Source organism: Mirounga leonina, unplaced genomic scaffold (genome assembly GCF_011800145.1).
Source record: "Mirounga leonina isolate KUSES-001 unplaced genomic scaffold, KU_Mleo_1.0 Mir_100873, whole genome shotgun sequence".
Taxonomy (NCBI): Eukaryota; Metazoa; Chordata; class Mammalia; order Carnivora; family Phocidae; genus Mirounga; species Mirounga leonina.
Genome location: NW_023270030.1, coordinates 500,331 through 523,180, shown reverse-complemented (window position 1 = coordinate 523,180; position 22,850 = coordinate 500,331). Strand labels below are relative to the sequence as shown.

Here is a 22,850-nt window from a genome sequence, read left to right as displayed (position 1 = left end):
TTTTGGAATTGGCAGAGTATGTGAAACAATGATCCTAAGTTATTTGGGGAAATATGGAGCATGCCAATCATATTTTTCTATTGCTATCATTACCCCTCTGCTTATGTGTAACACTGGTTGAGATACTTGAGGAAGATATGACAGTAATATCTGTTAAGCTACTAAGCAATCTTTTGGGGGCGTACCACAGATTTTTGAGATACCATGTGCAATTCTACTTTCCCCTACTGTTCTCTTTCAAATTTAGGATTTTTATTTTGTAAAAGTTCCAAGTTTTTAAAATTAGAAATTGAGAATTCATTCAGACTGCCTCAAGAGGGGATGGAATACCTGATGTATGTTATTGCAAGGTCCTTACAATTTGATAGAACATGAAGGCCATGCAAATAAAAATTGAAAAATGGCTGTGGTAAGCACATTAAAATAAGTTATTCTTGACTGCATGCTTGGTATACAAGGAATATGTGATATGATTATTATGTACATTCATAGAAAAAGACAATCATATTGAAACCAATATAAACAGCATTCAAGGTGCTATAAAAATTTTTGAAAGTTGCACCAGTCAGCTGGACAGACAGGGCTCTCTCTTCCTAGCTCATGAACTAGCAGACATATTTTTGAAAGTATAATATTTACCCAATTGGCTTTTATTTTGAAATAAATGTTACTTCAGGGCCCCCTGGGTGGCTCAGTCATTAAGCATCTGGCTTCAGCTCAGGTCATGATCCCAGGATCCTGGGATTGAGCCCCATGTTAGGCTCCCTGCTCAGCAGGGGGCCTGCTTCTCCCTCTCCCACTCCCCCTTGCCTGTGTTCCCTTTCTTGCTGTCTCTCTCTCTGTCAAATAAATAAAATCTTAAAATAAAAAGAAAGAAATGTTACTTCAAATACTGTATAGACAAAAAGAACAAACTCTGGCCAAAAAGAGTAAACAAGTACAAATAGAAAAAAATGAAGAGGATACTTTGAAATTATTCATATCTGGGTATCCATAAGAATGACTGGTATTTATGGAAACCCATTTTAGTCCATAGTGCTTATCCAACCATTTCAAAAATTGTATGTGTGTGCATATATATGAATTCATATATTATATAACTATATATTTATTTGTATATATTTACATATTATATATAAAATTATGTTATTATATGTTATATGCTATACAATTGTTATTATATACTTATGTTAATATATTGTGTATATATTAATATGATATATAATAATATATAATTATATAATATGTATATATAATTTATATGCATTACATATCCACTTTTTAATCTGTATTTTCACTCTTTAAGTGTGGAAAATACATATTTTCCAGATAAATAGTTAGCAATATGCATTCTTCAAACCACAGAGAAAATGGGACATGTGGCAAATTAATTGTAAAATATCAACAAATTATACCATATGTAAAGTTGTAAAATCTGACATTATTTGTCTGGCTATTTAAATCTGTACATTATTGAGTCCAAAGAAAATTCCTAATCATAGGTTTAACTTGATTGACTCTTTTGTAATATTGCTGCAATTAGAGTCACATTTGTGCAACAATTTTAGCAAGGAGGAATTTTTTTTATTCTCTCTCAATATTAGTTAAGGTAAAATTTATCTAACAAGTTAATTTATTTTTGGTTCCTATAGTCTCTTTTTGCCTTTTGGAACTTGCCTATTGATGGTAAGTGAAAAGTAAAAGATGTCAGCATCATTGACTATTTGGTTTCACAGATATATTTTCTTGGAATTAAACTTTTTCTTCATTGATATGCAGAAATAAAATGAAGATAAATAGTAGTCATTTATGATAGTTATATTTGAAAGATTATTTTCATTTCTGTTATTGGTCTTTATTGTCTTTAACAGTAGGACCACTAAATGAAATGAGACATCAAAAGTTTTCAAAATGCTAATATATACTAATTGACAAGATTGTCAATTTCCTGGATTTTCTAATGATATAAACAAGAAGTTACAGAATATATATAAAGGGAAGCTCAGAACGGTGCTATCCAACTTCATGACCACTTGCTCCTCATCCTTTTCAAAAGTAAGTATTTTATAACCAGTTGTTTTGCTGAAACTTACTTTTCCACCAGAATCAAAATATACCAAAGTTAATCTGAATGCAATATTTCTTAGAGGTTGTAGAGAAATGGAACTGTCACATGGCTGACTGAAAGTATTTTGCTTGAAAATTATATAATGGCTGGTGAAGATGACATGTAAGGGAAAGCCAAAGTTGTAACCTGACCACTTCCAGGAGTATTTTCCATCTTTGACAATCCTCTTACCGCATCTCATGGTATGTTCTTCAAGTTCTGTTTCATTGATGTTTTGAGGCCCAATTTCCCTATATTGTTGTGCTCTAAGCAAGGTAAACCATTGATGTTTATAAACAGATGATAACCACTTTGAAGGTATCAGAGTGTCTTGTTCAATAACTCTTGTGGAGGCCAGGTCAGAGATGATATGCTGAAATCTTAAGTTTTTAAACACTGGTTGGAAAGGTATGCCTTGTTTGGTTTCAAGAAAGGAAATGTTACCAACACATTCCTTGTGCCTAGAAAACCAGTTGTTTGCATTAACTAAAAGCTGTTTCATTGAGCCTTTCCAAGCTGGATTAAGGCGAAGGAACATCCACTCTTTAAGTGTGGTATATACATCTATTTCCTTCTCCATTACTAATAAATTAGAAGAAGAAATGAGAAGATTCATGAGATCTATACTGAGTTCTTTGTAAAGTTCAACACTTGGATGTGTCATCAAATTGTGGAGAAGCCATTCAAAGCACCCTGTCTTTACAGAATCTAACCCATAGGTCTCTGCTGCTGCATAATAGCCACATACAGTTTTTGCATTAATTGTTCTCTTCATGGTTTCATCACACTGCTGAATTAATTCTTCTACTTGAAACAGGCATGCTGTTGCCAAAATTCGTGGAATTTGAAGGGAATCCATTAAGATGTATTTATCCCTATACAATGAGCCTAGTACAAAGTGCAGGGAATCTACATCTATATTCTGGTCATTAATCTCCAGGTCAATAATATCTTTATGCAATTCTTCCCAAGAACCTCTAAACATAGTAGCAAAGTAGCTTGACTGACATAAAAACATTTTGTGTAAACACCATACTTTCCCAAGGGCACAAACTTTAACATCACTTGTTTCCCCACGCAAAAATAAAGTTTGGTAAGCATACTCAGATGCAATCTTAACTTTTTTACCCTGGCTTCTGCTGACTACATGCTGTAGATCCTCTTCCTGGTCTAAAGACCTTTGGCTGATCTCAGATTCCGGGCTCAAGCTGAGCCCATTGCTCTGCTTGCGTTTATGGCTGCCAGATATATAACTGGGGCCCGCCTGGGCTGCTGGCGGCTGCGAATTAACTGTGCCTGATTCCCTGCGTTGCAGTATCCGACTGCTCAGGGGCCCCATAAATGAAAGATCTCAGAGCCCCTAAATGAGACGGTTGTAAAAACTTCACTGCCATGGCATTGCTGTAGCCTGCCACCTCTGCCTAGGCCCTAGTCAAACACAGTCCCCAACGTCATAGAGGAGGCTCTGCATTCTTTATTGTCCACCTCGCCCCTCCCTCCCTGTGGTCCCGCCCCGTTTCCAGTCTTCCATTGAGTTTGGCCCCTTGCCAAGGCCCAACCCTCTAGGTTTTTCTTGAGAATGTTATTCTATAAGAGAAATGACATAGTCAAAGGTTTTTTAATCAGAGTGTTAAAGATTGTACACATTCAAGCTCCCACTGCTAATGTATGAGAACATTTTTTCTCAACTGTCAGTATTGAATATAATCATTTCCCTACAATTTTTAGCAATTTAAAAAGATGAACAGTGGTATCTCGTTATTTGCCTTTGATTATTAGGGAAGGCAAACACGTACATTTGTGTATGTGTGTATGCATTTTTATACACACATATATATACACTATATACACTATATATGTGTGTATATATATACACATAGACAATTTTGAAAATCTATATATATGCATATATATACACACATATATATACACTATATACACTATATATGTGTGTATATATATAGAGAGAGACAATTTTGAAATCTCTGTCCTTCATATATACCTAAAGAGGGAGACAGATTTCAAAACTCTCTATGTATGTGTTTATATATATATATATATATATATATATATATATATATATAAACACATACATATACCCACACACATATGTAGTGTTTAGAGTGCATATATATGTGTGTATATATTATTTCTGTATATGTTTATATTATTTTCTCGTTATTAATTGCTAAAATCTTATAATGTAAGACTAGTCATTGTCTGTTATATATACATTTTTATCTCTCTATATCTTTCTCTTACTAGTTTTTATTTACCATTTAAAATGTTTATGGGACTCATTATTATAAGGATGTTTTAATTCTTATTTTTAAGTTTTATTTATTTATTTATTTGAGAGAGAGTGTGTGAGGGGAGGGGCAGAGGGAGAAAATCTCAAGCAGACTCCCTGCTGAACATGGAGCCCATGGTGGGGCTTGATCCCAGGACCCATGAGATTATGACCTGAGCAAAACCAAGAGTCAGATGATTAACCAACTGAGCCACCCAGGCGCCCCAGGATGTTTTAATTCTTAAGAAGCCAAATTAGATCTTCCAAGTATGAGTTTTTGTATTTCTGTTTAGAAAAACTTTCCTTATCTGAAATTAGACAAAGATTCTTCTATATATCTTTGCTGAACTTTCATGGCATTATTTAACTTTTTAATATCTAAATATTAAAATTTTAATACATTTGGAAAATTTCATAATTTGAAGTGACAGAAGCATTATACAAAGGAGTACATATATTATAAGGCAACTTTTTACAAACAAAAAATACATCTATATTGACATGCATGCATACAGAATACTGAAAGTACTAGACAAGATTCTACCATAGTTTGTTGTTGGATAATGATATTATGGGTAGTATCAGAACTAAGCAAGGAGGCAGGTACAATGGGGCCTATATAATGAGTGGTTGCATGGCATTCTTTATCTTTCTTAGCTGCAGTTTCTGTGAGTCTTTTTTTTTTCTTCAGGGCAAGGTTCTTTCATTTATCACAAAGCAGGATAATCTCTCTCACTTCCAAATAGTAGTAGTAATGTGCATGGACAAAAACAATGAAATCCAAGATTATTTTTACAGAATGATTTTGTCTATTTCATTGACTATCAAAATTGCAGCAACTTAGAACAGTGTCTTCTAGGTGCTTGTTAAATATTTGTGGAATTGGTGAAAATATATTTTGCCCAAACTATTGAATGAATTTGATTGGTTTAGCTATATTTTCCATTCACAAACCTAAGACAGTTTTATACCTTTCTTATAGAAATAATAGTTCTTGATTTACAAAGCTATTAAAGCTCTTTTAGTTATAGAGCATCCTCAAAATTGTTTTTAAGAGGGTCCATTTCATCTTGGATATATTGCTTTTCTCACACTTGCATGCCAATTGCTTTTGTAAACTTATTAACTCTATATCTATATAGGAGTCCTCAGAGGCCAATTACTTAACTTTGTCTACAAATTTGCATTATTCACTCTCATGGTTGCTCCTGGCCATCACTATCTTCTGTCCCTCTGATTTTGGCTGCACCTATGTAGCCTTCCTTAGACTTAGGCCTGACTTTCTGATTCCTGAAGGTAGCTGAACAGGATAGTCTATGAGAAGAGCAAAGAATCCACTACAATCAATCTTATAAGGGCAATGTTTCTCGGTGTCAGTATTGCCATTAGTTCATATCAGCACCACAGGTTACTGCCTTATTACTCTGCTGGAGAGTCATCCGTTTCTGTAATGATTCTGGTCTCAGGGCTTTCTCATTCAGTCTGTACCCATAAAGGCTAAAATTGTGACAGTGTTTACTACATGCTAAAGAGAAGTTAAGAGAAAGGAGAAATATGTGAAAACTGGGGTAGTGACAGAAAACTTGAAAGGAGGTAGAACTTCAGTATATGCTTGAAAAGAGGGTCTGATTTTTATAGGAATTAGAGAGAAGGAGAGGGACACAATCAACTGAGCCACCAGGTGCCCTAACAACTCAGGCTTTCTTTAACGTCCATTTGCATGATAAATGTTTTTCCATCCCCTCACTTTAAATGTGCAGTTGTCTTTAGATCTAAGATGTATCTCTTATAGGGAGCATATAGATGGGTCTTTTTTTTAATTTTTTTATCCATTCTGACACCATATGTCTTTTGATTGGAACATTTAGTCTATTTGCAGAGTAATTACTGATACGAATTTATTGCCATTTTATTACTTGTTTTGTCATTGTTTCTGGAGATATTCTCTATTCCTTTCTAGTCTTTCTCACTTTTGATCTTTGCTTTCCACTCACAGATTCCCCTTTAATATTTCTCGCAGGGATGCTTTAGTGGTCATAAACTTCTTTAGTTTTTGTTTGTCTGGGAAACTGTTTATCTCTCCTTCCATTCTGAATGAAAGCCTTTCTGGATATTTTTGATGCATATTTTTCCCATTCAAGAGGTTGAATATAACATCCCACTCCTTTCTGATGTGGTAAGTTTCTGTGGAGAGACCTGATGCTATTCATCTGGGTCTTCCAAGGTAAGTTAAGCTCTTCCTTTATGTTTCTGCTTTTAAGGCATTTTCTGGGACTCCTGGATGGATCAGTCAATTAAGCGCCTGACTCTTGATTTTGGCTCAGGTCATAATCTCAGGGTCATGAGATAAAGCCTTGTATTAGGCTTTTCACAGGGTGAGGAGCTTGCTTAAGATCCTCTCTCTACCTCTACTTTTGCCCCACCCCCTGCTCATGTTCTCACTCTCTCTCAAAATAAAAAAGGAAGAAAAAAAAAAAGCCAGAGTAGCAATATTTATAACAAACTAGATTTTAGACCAAAGACTGTAACAAGAGATGAAGAAAGGCACTATATCATAATAAAAGGAACTATACAACAAGATGATCTAACAATCATAAATATTTATGACCCAAACATTTCAGAGCACCAAAATATATAAAATAATTAATAACAAACATAAGGCAACTGATTGATAATAATACAATAATACTAGGGAATTTTAACACCTCACTTACATTAATGGGTAGATCATCTAAACAGAAAATCAAGAAAGAAACAATCTCTTTGAATAAGACACCAGGTGGACTTAACAGATATATTCAGAACATTTCATCCTAAAGCAGCAGAATCCATGTTGTTTTCAAGTGCACATGGGACATTCTCCAGAAAAGAACACCTAGTAGGTCACAAATAAGGCCTCAACAAATATAAAAATGTTGACAATGCCATGCATATTTTCAGACAACAACACAATGAAACATGAAGTCAACCACAAGAAAAAAAAAAATTAAGATTTTATTTATTTATTTGAGACAGAGAGAATGAGAGACAGAGAGCATGAGAGGGAGGAGGGTCAGAGGGAGAAGCAGACTCCCTGCCGAGCAGGGAGCCTGATGCGGGACTCGATCCTGGGACTCCAGGATCATGACCTGAGCCGAAGGCAGACAAATACATGGGGGTTAAACATCATGGTACTCAATAATGAATGGGTCCACCAGGAAATCAAAGAAGAAAATTTTTAAAAAAAGGACATGGAAGTGAGGAAGGGGCAAGATGGCACCAGAGTGGATGACCTCGTTTTATCTGGTCCCTCAAATTTAGCTGGATATCTATCAACCCATTCTGAACACACACAAATTCAATCTGAGATGTTAGGTGCAGAAACTTGAATCTTTGGGGGAAATATCCAAAGATAAACAGGGGGCAGGAAGCCTCCATAAGCTGGCTACAAGAAAGTGATATAACACCAGAGCACAAAATTAGGACCCTTAGAAATCTGCTCCAGTAAGAGACATCCCTTTCTGGGTGCCTGGGGGGCTCAGATGGTTAAGCGTCTGCCTTCGGCTCAGGTCATGATCCCAGGGTCCTGGGATCGAGTCCCACATCGGGCTCCCTGCTCCTTGGGAGCCTGCTTCTCCCTCTGCCTCTCTCTCTCTTTGTCTCTCATGAATAAATAAATAAAATCTTAAAAAAAAAAAGAGAGAGAGACATCCCTTTCTGAAAAAGGCACAAGGGATGAATAGGTCAGAATTCTACATGGATCATTATGGTCTCAGGATCCCAGGAGACTCAGAAAGAACAGGGGAGCCTGAACAGATAGAGTGCCCAAGTAGTAGAGCAAGGAGATTGGTTATGGTCAGTGAGCCCAGAAGGGATTCCCAGCTCTGGTCACCATAAACTACAAGCAAGACCAGTAGGGAGACTACTTTCTCCTTGAGTAACCTGAAAAGGACTAGAATGTGTGGGCTGTTTACAATCCAAGAGGCTGCACCCATGACTGGGCACCAGCTCTCAAGGTGGCAGTGACCCCAGGAAAGACACTAGGGCAGCACCCAACCATGAGCTGAGAACAGCAGAACCAGGTGAGTGAGCGAGCCCACAACCACTCAAGGTCACAAAGACACAAAGCACAGAGATGCTCACAGGTCACTAGAACTCCTCCTGGGAGAGTGGCACCAGGTGCAAACCATGGGCAGTTTGGCACACACAAAGGTGGCACCTATGACTGGGCAACAGCTCTCAAGGTTGTGTGGCCCCTGAAAGGACACCGAGGTGGCACCCAGCCATGATCTGGGAGCCACGGAAGAAGGTGCACCTGCGAACCCACAGCTGCACACAATTGCAAAGGCACAAAGCACCGAGATGCTCCCAGGTCCCCAGAACTCCCCCGGGAGAGTTGCAGCGGGTGTGAATAGCACAAGTCTGTGGAGTTTAGTACACACAGAAGTGGAGACAGTTTGACCTGGAGGCTTTATTGAAGGAAGGGGACTGCGATCTTGCAGCTCTGGGCCAGAGATTCCTGCAGGGCCATATTTGCTCTGACCCTCTAAAGAGGTGTGGAAAGTTGCCAGGGAACAAAAGCCACACAGAGGATCAACTCATATAAAGCCCATCCCCCTGACAAGGGGTTGGGCAACTCCACACAGGCAGAGACACCTGAGAAGCAGCACAGCAAGCCCCTCCCCCAGAAAACAGACTGGAAGAACAGGTGGATGACAAGCTTATTTTCCACAGGACTGTAAAACTCCAGAGCCAGGGGAAAATAATATAGTGAGCTCCAGATTATCCCTCATGACTTGTTTATACTTCAGGCTAAAATTTTAAAGTTCTTTTTTGTTTCTTTTTTTTTTTTTACCCTGTTCCCATTTCAAATAGATTCTTATTTCCTAACTTATGTTTTTAAGTCGCTTCTTAACTTTTATTTATACACATCTACGTTTTATAAATTTATGACCATACTAGTCCGTTTTTCACTCTATTCAATTTTATCTTGATATTTTTTATCAAGTTATGACTCTGCAATTTGGGGATATAGTGTCTTCTAACACACAGACCAAAAATCAGTCAGGAACAGGCAGATCACCTTGCTTTGTCCAACCTGAGAGATTAGAGTCTCTCCTTCCACCTTTTTTTTTTTTCTTGTTTTGAATCATCTTGTCTTTGTTTGTGTTTCTGTGGTAGCTTCCAAACATTTGGGATTTTTCTAGGGTGCATTTTGCTTGGATTGTGGTGGATATTTTGGACTCTGTTCATTCCCTCACCTATCCTTTGCTGGGCAGAGTGACTAGGAAGAGGAACTCACAACATAGAAAAGAACAAGAGTCAGTGTCCTCTGCCATAGAACTAATGGATATGGATATAAACAAAATGTCAGAGATAGAATTCAGGATAGCAATTATAAAGCTGATGGCAATGCTTTAAAAAAGCATATGACAATACAGAATCTCTAAGGACAGAAATGAGATCTAATCAGGCCAAGCTTACAAATGATATGAAAGAGATGCACTCTAAATTGGTTGCTCTAACAGCTAGGGTAAAGGAAGCAGAAGACAGAATAAGTGATCTAGAAGACAGGCTGATGGAAAGGAATGAAATTGAAGAAAAGAAAGAAAAACAACTCATAGCACATGAAGAGAGACACAGAGAATTTAATGAAACATTGAAAAGAACCAATATCAGGATCATTGGAATCCAAGAAAGGGTGGAGCACATCATGACTGAGAACTTCCTTAATCTGAGAAAGGAGACAAGCATTCATGTCCAAGAGGACCCATCTCAAAATCAATTAAAAAAAAAAATCAACACACTGGCAAATAACACTAAAGCTTGCAAATCATAGAGTCAAAGAAGCTACCCTGAGAGCAGCTAGGGGGAAGAGGTTTCTCATGTACAGAGGGAGGAACATCAGAATAACATCAGACCTATCCACAGAAAGCTGGCAGTCCAAACAGGGCTGACAAGATAAATTCAGGGCACTAATCAGAAGAACAAGCAGACAAGAATATTTTATCCAGGGGGTTCAGGAAAAGATAGCAGAGGAGTAGGGAACCCTATTCCAACCAGTCCCTGGAATTGCACTGAATACCTCCCAGACCACTCTGAACACCCATGAAATCAACCTGAGATGTAAGAAGATAGATCTGGATCTCTACAAACAGCATATCACAGGCAGTTGGCTTCGAGGTATGAAGCAGGGAGCTGTAATTCCATGGGCACATATCAGAAGATAAACAGAAGGGGGTGGGAGCTACCATAAGCACTGGCCCTGGGAAGGTGAAATAACATAGGATCCCAAAAGCCTCCCATGCTGGGGATAGGGCACAAACTCGCAGAACAGTAGAGATGGGGAACGGACCTTAGGGCAACCCCCGGACTGAAACCTGGAACAGTGCGGCCATGCGTGTGAACTGCGGGTGGCTGGTGGTTTTAGAAACACAAAGGGCAGAGACATGCCCCAACTTGGAGGCAAGGACTGGGAGCACTGCTGAGGGGTGCACAAACAAGGATGCTGCAGTTTATAGCAGCAAAGACAGAAATAGATAATGGGGACTGGAGAACTCACTAAAGAACAGACTGTGATCTCTCTGTTCTCAGGCAGAGAGTTGGAAATGATCTCTTCTGCTCTGACTCTCAGAAGAGATACGGAAAGCCACCAGGGAAACCTACCAGAGAACAAAGCCCCAAAAAACCGGTTTTCCCTAAGCCCATCCCCTGCCACAGGGGGCTGAGCAACTCTGCCCAAACAGGGTTCCCTGAGTAACAGTACAGCACCCCCTCCCCAGAAGACAGGCTGGGAGAAAAAGAGACCGAACCCAAAGGTCTCTATAAAACAAGTGCATCATGCTTGGGTTATGGTCAATAATTTTGACTCTGTACATTCCCTCAACTACCCCTCAACAAAATGACTAGGAGGATGAACCCCCAAAATAGGAAAGACCCAGAGACTGTGACTTCTGCCACAGATTTATAAATGGTTACAGATATAACCAACATGTCAGAAATGGAATTCAGGGTAGCAATTGTGAAAATGGAGAAATCGCTTAAAGGCAACGTAGAGTCTCTAAGGGCAGAAATGAAAGCTGAACTGGCAGAACATAAAAAAGCTATCAATGAGATCCAATCTAATCTAGATAATCTAACAGCTAGGGTAAATGAGGCAAAGAACGAATTAGTGATCTAGAAGACCAATTGATAGAAAAGAAGGAATAAGAGGAGGCCAGGAAAAAACAACTCAAAAACCATGAAAATGGAATCAGAGATTTAAGAGACACCATGAAGTGTTCCAATGTCAGAATTATTGGGATACCTGAGGGGGTGGAGAGAGAGAGACAGAGGACTAGAAGATATATTTGAGCAAATTGTAGCTGAAAAATTCCCTAATCTGGGGAATGAAAAAAACTTTCATGTCCTAGAGGGAGAGAGGACCCCTCCCAAAATCAAGGAAAACAGGCCAACATCCCGACATGTAATAGTAAAACTCACAAATCTTAGAGCCAAGGAAACCATCTTAAGGGCAGTTAGGGGGAAGAGATTCCTTACATACAGAGAGAGGAACGTCAGAAGAACGCCAGACCTATCCACAGAGACCTGGCAAGCCAGAAAGAACGGCCAAGACATATTCAGGGTACTAAATGAGAAGACCAAGCACCCAAGAATACTTTACCCGACAAGGCTGTCACTTAGGATGGATGGAGTGATGCAGAGCTTCCAAAACCAGCAGAAACTGAAAAAATATGTGACTACTAAGCTGGCCCTGCAAGAAATATTGAGGGGGCTTCTATAAAAGGAGAAAGACCCCAAGACTGAAACAAAACAGAAATTTCCAGAGACAATCTATAGAAACAAGGTCTTCACAGGCAACATGATGACAATTAATTCATATCTTTCAATAATCACCCTCAATGTGAATGGCCTAAATGCTCCCATAAAATGGCACAAGATTTCAGGTTGGATAAAAAGACAGGACCCATCCATATGCTGTCTACAAGAGACTCATTTTGAACCTAAAGATACATCCAGACTGAAAGTGAAGGGATGGAAATACATCGTCCATGCCAACAGACCTCAAAAGAAAGCTGGGGTGGCAATTCTTATCAGATAAATTAGATTTTAAACTAAAGTCTGTAATTAGAGACACAGAAGGACACTATATCATTCCTAAAGGGTCTATCCAACAAGAAGATCTAAAAATTGTAAATATCTATGCCCCCAACATGGGAGCAATCTTCTACATAAGCCAACTGTTCACCAAAATAAAGAGTCATATTGAAAACAATACGTTAATTGTAGGAGACCTCAATGTTCCACTCTCAGCAATGGACAGATCATCTAAGCAGAAAATCAACAAAGGATCAAGAGCTTTGAATGACACATGGAACCAGATGGACATCATGGATAAATACAGAACATTTCACCTAAAATAACAGAATACTCATTCTTCTCGAGTGCGCATAAAACTTTCTCCAGAACAGACCACATACTGGCTCACAAATCAGGTCTCAACAGAAACAAAAGTTTGTTATTATTCCCTGCATATTCTCAGACCATAATGCTTTGAAACTGGAATTCAATCACAAGAAACAATTTGGAGGAATTCAAACACTATATAGGTCTCTATAAAACAGGTGCATCATGCTTGGGTTAAAGCTAAAGACCACTCTGCTCAAGAATGTTTGGGTCAACCAAGAAATCAAAGAAGAACCGAAACAGTTCAAGGAAACCAATGAGAATGAAAACACATTGGTCCAAACCTGTGGGATAATGCAAAGGCGGTCGTAAGGGGGAAATACATAGCCATCCAAGCCTCATGCAAAAAGAAAAAGAAAAAGAAAAAGAAAAAAGAAAGAAAGAGAGAAAGAAAGAAAAATTCTGAATTCACCAAGTACATTTACACCTTAAATAACTGGAGAAAAAGCAACAAACGATGCCTAAGCCACACATTAGAAGAGAAATAATTAAGATTAGAGCAGAGACCAATGAACTAGAAACCAGAAACACAGTAGATCAGACCAACAAAACTAGAAGCTGGTCCCTTGAAAGAATTAATAAGATCGATAAACCACTGGCCAGACTTATGCAAAAGAAAAGAGAAAGGACCCAAATTAATAAAATTATGAATGAAAGGGAAGAGATCACAGCTAACATCAAGGAAATAGAAAAAAATATTAGAAATTATTATCAACAACTATATGCCAATAAATTGAGTACGTGGATGAAATGGATGCCTTCCTGGAAACCTATAAACTACCCAGACTGAAACAGGAAGAAATTGACAACCTGAATAGGCCAATAATCAGTAATGAGATTGAAGCAGTGATCAACAACTTCCCAAAAAACAAGAGTCCAGGGCCTGATGGATTCCCTGGAGAATTCTACCAAACAATCAAAGAAATAATACCTATTCTACCGAAGCTGTTTCAAAAAATAGAAACAGAAGGAAAACTTCCAAACTCATTCTATGAGTCCAGCATTACCTTAATCCCCAAACCAGGCAAAGACCCCATCAAAAAGGAGAATTTCAGACCCATATCCCTGATGGATATGGATCCCAAAATCCGCAACAATATCCTAGCTAATAGAATCCAACAATACATTTAAAGGATCATCCACCACGACCAAGTGGGATTTATCCCCTGGATGCAAGGGTGGTTCAACATTCACAAATCAATCCATTGATAGAACACATTAAGAAGAGGAGGGAGAAGAACCATATGGCCCTCTCAATTGATGCAGAAAAAGCATTTGACAAAATAAGGGCATCCTTTACTGATTAAAACTCTTCAGAGTATAAGGACTGAGGGAACATTCCTCAGGTTTGTAAAATCCATCTATGGAAAACCCACAGCGAATATCATCCTCAATGGGGAAAAGCTGAGAGCCTTTCCCTTAAGATCAGGAACACGTCAAGGATGCCCACTCTCCCCACTAATGTTCAACATAGTACTAGAAGCCCTGGCAACAGGAATCAGACAACAAAAAGAAATAAAAGGTATTCAAATTGGCAAACAAGAAGTCAAACACTCTCTTTGCAGATGACATGATACTTTATGTCAAAAACCCAAAAGACTCCACCCCCAAATTACTAGAACTCACATAGCAATTCAGTAATGTGGCAGGATACAAGATCAATGCACAGAAATCAGTGGCATTTCTATACAAAAACAATGCAACTATAGAAAGAGAAATTAGAGAAAAGATTCCATTTACAATAGCACCAAAAACCATAAGATACTTTGGAATAAACCTAACCAAAGGGGTAAAGGATCTATACTCTAGGAACTACAGAACACTCATGAAAGAAATTGAAGATGACACAAAAACATAAAAAACATTCCATGCTCATAGATTGGAAGAATAAACATTGTTAAAATGTCTAAGCTACCCAGAGCAATCTGTATCTTCAATGCCATCCCGACCAAAGTTCCAATGATATTTTTCAAAGTGGTGGAACAAACAATCCTAAAATTAGTATGGAATCAGAAAAGACCCCGAATCGCCAAGGAAATGTTGAAAAAGAAAAACAAAGCTGGGGACATCCCGTTGCCTGATTTCAAGCTATATTACAAAGCTGTGATCACCAAGACAGCATGGTATACTGGCACAAAAACAGACATAGAGACCAATGGAACAGAATAGAGAGCTCAGATATGGATCCTCAATTCTACTGTCAACTACTCTTCAAAAAAGCAGGAAAAAATATGCAATGGAAAAAAGACAGTCTCTTCAATAAATGGTGCTGGGAAAATTGGACAGCCACATGCAGAAGAATGAAACTCAACCATTCTCTAACACCATACACAAAGATAAGCTCAAAATGGATGAAAGACCTCAATGTGAGACAGGAATCCATCAAAATCCCAGAGGAGAACATAAGCAGTAACCTCTTGGACATCGCCCACAGCAACTTCTTTCAAGATATATCTCCAAAGGCTTGTGAAACAAAAGCAAAAATGAACTTTTGAGACTTCATCAAGCTAAAAAACTTCTGCACAACAAAGGAAACGGTCAACAAAACAAAGAGGCAACCCACCGAATGGGAGATGATTTTTGCAAATGACTCTACAGATAAAGGGCTGAAATCCAAGATCTATAAAGAAGTTCTCAAACTCAACACCCAAAAAACAAACAATCAAATCAAAAAATGGGCAGAAGACATGAACAGGCACTTCTCTGAAGAAGACATACAAATGGCTAACAGACACATGAAAAAATGTTCATCATCATTAGCCATCAGGGAAATCCAAATCAAAACCACATTGAGATACCACCTTATGCCAGTTAGAATGGCAAATTTGACAAGGCAAGAAACAACAAATGTTGGAGACGTTGTGGAGAAATGTGAACTCTCTTACAGTGTTGGTGGGAATGCAATTTGGTAAAGCCACTTTGGAAAACAGTGTGGAGGTGACTCAAAATATTAAAAATAAAGCTACTCTATGACCTGGCAATTGTACTCCTGGGTATTTACCCCAAAGACACAGATGTAGTGAAAAGAAAGGCCATATGCCTCCCAATGTCCCTAGCAGCAATGTCCACAATAACTAAACTGTGGACAGAGCCAAGATGCCCTTCAACAGATGAATGGATAAGGAAGATGTGGTACATATATACAATGGAATATTACTCAGCCATCAGAAAGGATGAATACCCAACTTTTACATCAACATGGATGGGACTGGAGGAGATTATGTTAAGCGAAATAAGTCAAGCAGAGAAAATCAATTATCATGTCGTTTCACTTATTTGTGAAACGTGAGGAATAACTTGGAGTACATTAGAAGAATGAAGGGAAAAAGGAAGGGGGGAAATCAGAAGGGGAGATGAACCATGAGAGACTATGGACTCTGAGAAATAAACTGAGGGTTTTAGAGGGGAGGAGTTTGGGGGAATGGGTTAACCTGGTGATGGGTACTAAGGAGGGCACGTACTGCATGGAGCACTGGGTATTATACAAAAACAATGAATCGTGGATCACTACATCTAAAACGAATGATATATTGTATGGTGACTAACATAGCATAATAAAATAAAATAAAATTTAACAAAAAAAGAATATTTTATCCAGCAAGGCTATCATTCACGGGAGATAAAGAGTTTCTAGGACTGACCAAAACTGAAAGAATATGTGAACACCAAGGCAAGCATGCAAGAAATATTATGGGGGATACTGTAAGTGAAGAAAGACCTCAAGAATAACTTGGACCAGAAAGTAATGGAAACAATCTACAGAAACAGGGACTTTAGAAGCAATACAAAGGCACTAAGTTCATACCTTTCACTGCGTAGGCTAAATATAAATTGGCTGAATGCTCCAGTAAAAAGACACAGGGTTGCAGCTTGGATAAAAAAGCCAACCCATCCATATGCTTTCTACAAGCAATGCATTTTGAAACTAAAGACACCTCCAGACTGAAAGTGAAGGGATGGTAATCCATTTACCACACTAGTGGACCTCAAAAGAAAGCTGGCATAGCAAACATCATATCAAACAAATTAGATTTTAAACCAAAGATTGTAGTTAGAGATTTAGAGGGATACTATATCATATGTAAAAGCTCTATCCAACAAGAAGTCTTAACAACCGTAAATATCTATGTCCCAAATGTGGGAGCAGAAAATTATATAAACCAATTAATATTAATAACCAAAGTAAAAAAAAAAACATATCATTAATAATGCATTAATAGTAGGAGACTTCAATACTCCACTCACAGCCTTGGACAGATCATCTAAGGAGAAGATCAACAAAGAAACAAGAACTTTGAATGACACTTTGGACCAGATGGACTTCATTGATAAATGTAGAACTTTACATCCAAAAACAACAGAATACTCATTGTTCTCCAGCACACATGGAACTTTCTCCAGAATAGATCACATACTGGGTCACAAATCAGGTCTCAACTGACACCAAAAGACTGAGATGATTCCCTGCATATTTGAAGACCACAATGCTTTGAAACTGGCTTCAATCACATGAAGAAATTTAAAGGGAACTAAAACACTTGAAGGTTAAAAAAAGCATCCTGCTATAGAATGAATAGGTCCACCAAGAAATTAAAAAAGACCTTAAACAGTTCACTGAAACTAATGAGAATGAAAACACATTGGTTCAAAACCTACTGGGTACTGCAAAGTTGGTCCTAAGAGGGAAGTAATAGCCATCCAGGCCTCTCAAAAAAAAATTAGAAAAATCCCAAATGCACAGGCTAATCTTACACCTAAAGGACCTGGAGAAAAAACAGCAAATAAAGCCTAAACCAAGCAGGAGAAGATAAATAATAAAGATTAGAGCAGAAACCAATGAAATAAAAACCAAAAAACCAGTAGAACAGATAAACAATATTAGAAGCTGGTTTGTTGAAATAATTAAGATCAATAAACCACTGGCCAGACTTATCCAAAAGAAAAAAGAAAGGACCCAAATTAATAAAATCATGTTGAAAGGGGAAAGACCACGACTCATAAAAAGGAAATAGAAACAATGGTTAGAAATTATTATCAACAACTACATATCAAGAAATTAAGCAATCAGGAAGAAATGGATGCATTCCTGAAAACTTATAAACTACCAAGACTGAAACAGGAAGAAATAGACAATCTGAACAGACCAATAACCAGCAAGGAATTTGAAACACTAAACAAAAACCTCCCAAAAAACAAGAGTCCAGGGCCAGAAGGCTTCCCAGGGGAATTCTACCAAACATTTAAAGAAGAAATCAGACCTATTCTACTGAAGTTGTTTCAAAAAATAGAAACAGAAGGAAAACTTCCAAGCTCATTCTATGAGGCCAGCATTATCTTGATCCCAAAACCAAAGACCCCATCAAAAAGGAGAATTACAGACCAATGTACAGACCAATTCTGATGTATGTGGATGCCAAAATACTCACCAAGACAGTAGTCAATAGGATCCAACAGTATATTAAAAGGATTATCCATCACGACCAGGTGGGATTTATTCCAGGGATGCCAGGGTGGTTCAACATTCACAAATCAATCAATGTCATAGAGCACATTAATAAAAGAAAAGAGAAGAACCATATGGTACTCTCAATTGATGAAGAGAAAGCTTTTGATAAAATACACCATCCTTTCTTGATTAAAACTCTTCAAATACAGGGATAGAGGGAACACACTTCAACATCATAAAAGCCCTCTTGAAAAGTCCACAGTGAATATAATTCTCAATAGGGAAAAACTGAGAGCTTTTCCCTTAAGGTTGGGAGCACGATAGGGATGCCCACACTGACCACTATTGTTCAGCATAGTATTAGAAGTCCTAGCCTCAGCAATCAGACAACAAAAAGAAATAAAAGGCATTCAAATTGGCAAAGAAGAAATCAAATTCTCTCTTTGCAGTTGACATGATACTTTATGTGGAAAACCCAAAAGAATCCACCCCAAAATTGCTAGAACTCATACAACAATTCAGCAATGGGGCAAGATACAAAATTAATACACAGAAATCAGATGTATTTCTATACACTAACAATGTAACTGTAGAAAGAGAAATTAAGGAATCAATTCCATTTACAAGTGCACCAAAAACCATATGACACCTAGGGATAAACCTAACCAAAGAGATAAGGGACCTATACTCTAGAAACTATAGAATATATATGAAAGAAATTGAGGAAAACACAAGGAGATGGAAAAACATTCCATGCTCATGAATTGGAAGAATAAATATTGTTAAAATGTCTCTGCTGCCCAGAGCAATCTTCACATTCAATGCAATTCCTATCAAAATAATATCGACATTTTTCACAGAGCTGGAACAAACAATCCTAAAATTTGTATGGAATCAGAAAAGACCCCAAATTGCCAGGGGAATGTTGAAAAAGAAAACCACAGCTGGGGCATCACAATGACTGATTTCAAGCTATATTACAAAGGTCTCATCATCAAGACAGCATGGTACTGCCACAAAAACAGACACATAGATCAATGGAACACAATACAGAACCCAGAAATAGAGCCTCATCTCTATGGTCAACTAATTTTTGACAAAGCAGGAAGGAATATTCTATGGAAAAAAGAGTCTCTTCAATAAATGGTGCTGCGAAAATTGGACAGCCACATGCAGAAGAATGAAACAACCATTTTCTTATACCATACCCCAAGACAAACTCAAAATGGATGAAAGATATAAATGTGAGATAGGAATCCATTAAAATCCTAGAGAACACCAGCAGTAACCTCTTCGGCCTTGGACAAAACAACTTCTTGCAAGACACATCTCTAAAGGCAAGGGAAACAAAAGCAAAAATGAACTCTGGACTTCATCAAGATAAAAAGCTTCTGAATGGCAAAGGAGAGTCAACAAAACTAAAAGACAACCTGCAGAATGGGAGAAGATATTTGTAAATGATATTACAGATAAAGGGCTGGTATCCAATATCATAAAGAACTTCTCAAACTCAAAACCCCCCAAAAAACAAATAATCAAGTCAAGAAATTGTCAGAAGACATGAATAGACACTTCTCCAAAGAAGACATACAAAAGGCCAACAGACACATGAAAAAGTTCATATCACTTGCCATCAGGGAAATACAAATAAAAAATACAATAAGATACCACCTTAAGCCAGTTAGAATGGCTAAAATTAACAAGACAGGGAACAACAAATGTTGGTGAGAATGTGAAGAAAGGGGAATCCTCTAACACTGTTGGTGGGAATGCTAGTTAGTACAGCCACTTTGGGAAACTGTATGGAGGTTCCTCAAGAAATTAAAAATAGAGCTACCCTATGACCCAGCAATTGTACCACTAGGTATTTATCCCAAAGATACAGATGTAGTGTTCATAGCAGTAATGTCCACAATAGCCAAACTGTGGAAGGAGCCGAGATGTCCTTCAACAGATGAATGGATAAAGAAGATGTGGTTCATATATTCAATGGAATATTACTCAGCCATCAGAAGTGATGAATACCCACCATTTGCATTGACATGGATGGAACTGGAGGGTATTATGTTAAGTGAAATAAGTCATGCAGAGAAACACAATTATCATACGCTTTCACTCATATGTTGGATATAAGGAATAATGCAGAGGATCATAGGGGAAGGGACTGAAAACTGAATGGGAAGAAATCAGAGATGGAGACAAACCATGAGAGACTCTTGACTCTGGGAAACAAACTGAGGGTTGCAGATAGGGAGGTGGGTGGGGAGATGAGGTAACTGGGTGATGGGCATTAAGGAGAGCATGTGATGTGATGAGCACTGGGTGTTATACACAACTAATGAGTCATTGAACATTATATCAAAAACCAATGATATGTTGGCCAATTTAATTTAAATAAAAAAACTAATGATATACTATAAGTTGGCTAATTGAATTTCAATTAAAAAAAAGAAAATAATCCCATTTACATTTGCACCAAAAGAAAAAAAATAATAAGATACCTAGAAATAGACTTTGCCAAACAGGTGAAAGACCTGTACTCTGAAAACTATAAAACACTGATGGAAGAAATTAAAGATGACAAAGGAATGGAAAAACTTTCCATGCTCATGGATTGGAAGAACAAATATTGTTAAAATGTCTATACTACCTATAGCAATCTACACTTATAATGCAATCCCTATCAAAATATAAACACTATTTTTCACGGAACTTGAATAAACAATCCTAAAATTTGTGTGAAACCTCAAAAGCCCCCGAAAAGCCCAACTGACCTTGAAAAGGAAAAACAAAGCTGGAGGCATCACAATCCAGGCATGAGCTATATTACAAACCTATAGTAATCAAAAGAATATGGCATTGGAAAAAAAAAATCATCACATAGATCAATAGAAGAGAACAGGAATCCCAGAACTAAATCCACAAATATATGGTCAATTAATCTTCAACAAGGCAGGAAAGAATATCCGATGGGAAAATGACAGTCTCCACAACACATGGTGTTGGGAAAGCTGGATAGCAACTTTCAAAAGAAAGAAATTGGACCACTTACTGCATACACAAAAATAAATTCAAAATGCACTAAGGACCTATGTGTGAGACCTGAAACCATAAAAATCCTAGAGAAGAACACAGTCAATAACCTCTTTGGTGCCACCCAAGGGAATTTTTTTTTTAAGTTTTTATTTAAATTCCAGTTAGTTAACTTACAATGTAATATTAGTTTCACTTATAAAATATAGGGATTCAACACTTCCATGCAATACCCAGTGCAAATAAAAATTAAAATAAAAAAAAAGTGCACTCCTTAATCCTCATCACCTATTTAAACCATGTCCCCAACCACCTCCCTTCTGGTAACAATCAGTTTAAAAACTTTTTTCTAGATATGCCTCTCTCTCTTTTTTTAATTTGCCAGAGAGAGAGTGTGTGTAAGCACAAACAGGGGGAGCAGCAGGCAGAGGGAGAAGCAGGCTCCCCGCTGAGCAGGGAGCCCAACGTGGGGATAAATCCCAGGACTCTGGGATCACGACCTGAGCTGACAGCAGATGCTTAACTGACTGAGCCACCCAGGCATCCCTCTAGATATGTCTCTTGATGCAAGGGAAACAAAAGCAAAAATAAAGTATTAACATTACCTCAAAATAAAAAGCTTCTGCACAGCAAAGGATACAGTCAACAAAACTAAAAGGCCACTTACAGAATGGGATAAGATATTTGCAGATGACATATCTGATAACGGATTAGTATCCAAAATATATAATGAACTTATGAAACTCAACACCCAAAAAGCAAATAATTAATTTAAAAATGGGCAGAAGAAATGAACAGAAATTTCTCCAAGGAAGACATCCAGATTGCCAACAGACACATGAAAAGATGTTCATCATCACATACCATCAGGGAAATACAAATGAAAACTACAAGGAGATATCCCCTCACTCCTGTTAGATTGGCTAAATTCAAGAACAGAAGAAACAACAGGAGTTGGCCAGGATGTGGAGAAAGGGGAGTCCCCTTACACAGTTGGGAATGCAAACTGGGGCAGCCACTCTGGAAAACAGTATGGAGTTTCTTCAAAAAGGTAAAAATAGAACTACCCTATGATCCAGCAATTGGACAACTGAGTATTTACACAAATAATACAAAAATACTAATTCAAAGGGATACATACAACCTTATTTTTATAGTAACATTATTTACAGTAGCCAAGTAATGGAAGCAGCCCAAGTTTCTCTCAGTCTATCAATTGATGAATGGACAAAGAAAAATATGAATATATATATTCATATATATTCATATATATATATAATATTATTCAGCCATAAAAAAGAATGAAATCTTGGCATTTGCAATGACATGTATGGAGCTAGAGAGTATAATGCTAAGTGAAATAAGTCAGTAAGAGAAAGACAAAAACTATATGATTTCACTCATATGTAGAATTTAAGAAACAACACAAAGATGCAAAGAGAATAAAATAAGAGAGACAAATCAAGAATCAGACTCTTCAGGGAGAGGAGTTAAGATGGCAGAGTAGTAGGGAGACCCTGAGTTTGTTT

The 22,850-nt window shown here is 37.6% G+C and overlaps 1 protein-coding gene across 1 annotated transcript; it reads right to left on the bottom strand.

The window, feature by feature from the left end:
* Positions 1–1,940: 1,940 nt before the first annotated feature.
* On the bottom strand, positions 1,941–3,446 carry LOC118007882 (germ cell-less protein-like 1). The gene has a single exon (XM_035001142.1). The coding sequence runs from the start codon at positions 3,444–3,446 to the stop codon at positions 1,941–1,943; it is 1,506 nt and encodes a 501-aa protein (XP_034857033.1).
* Between the last annotated feature and the right edge of the window lie 19,404 nt (positions 3,447–22,850).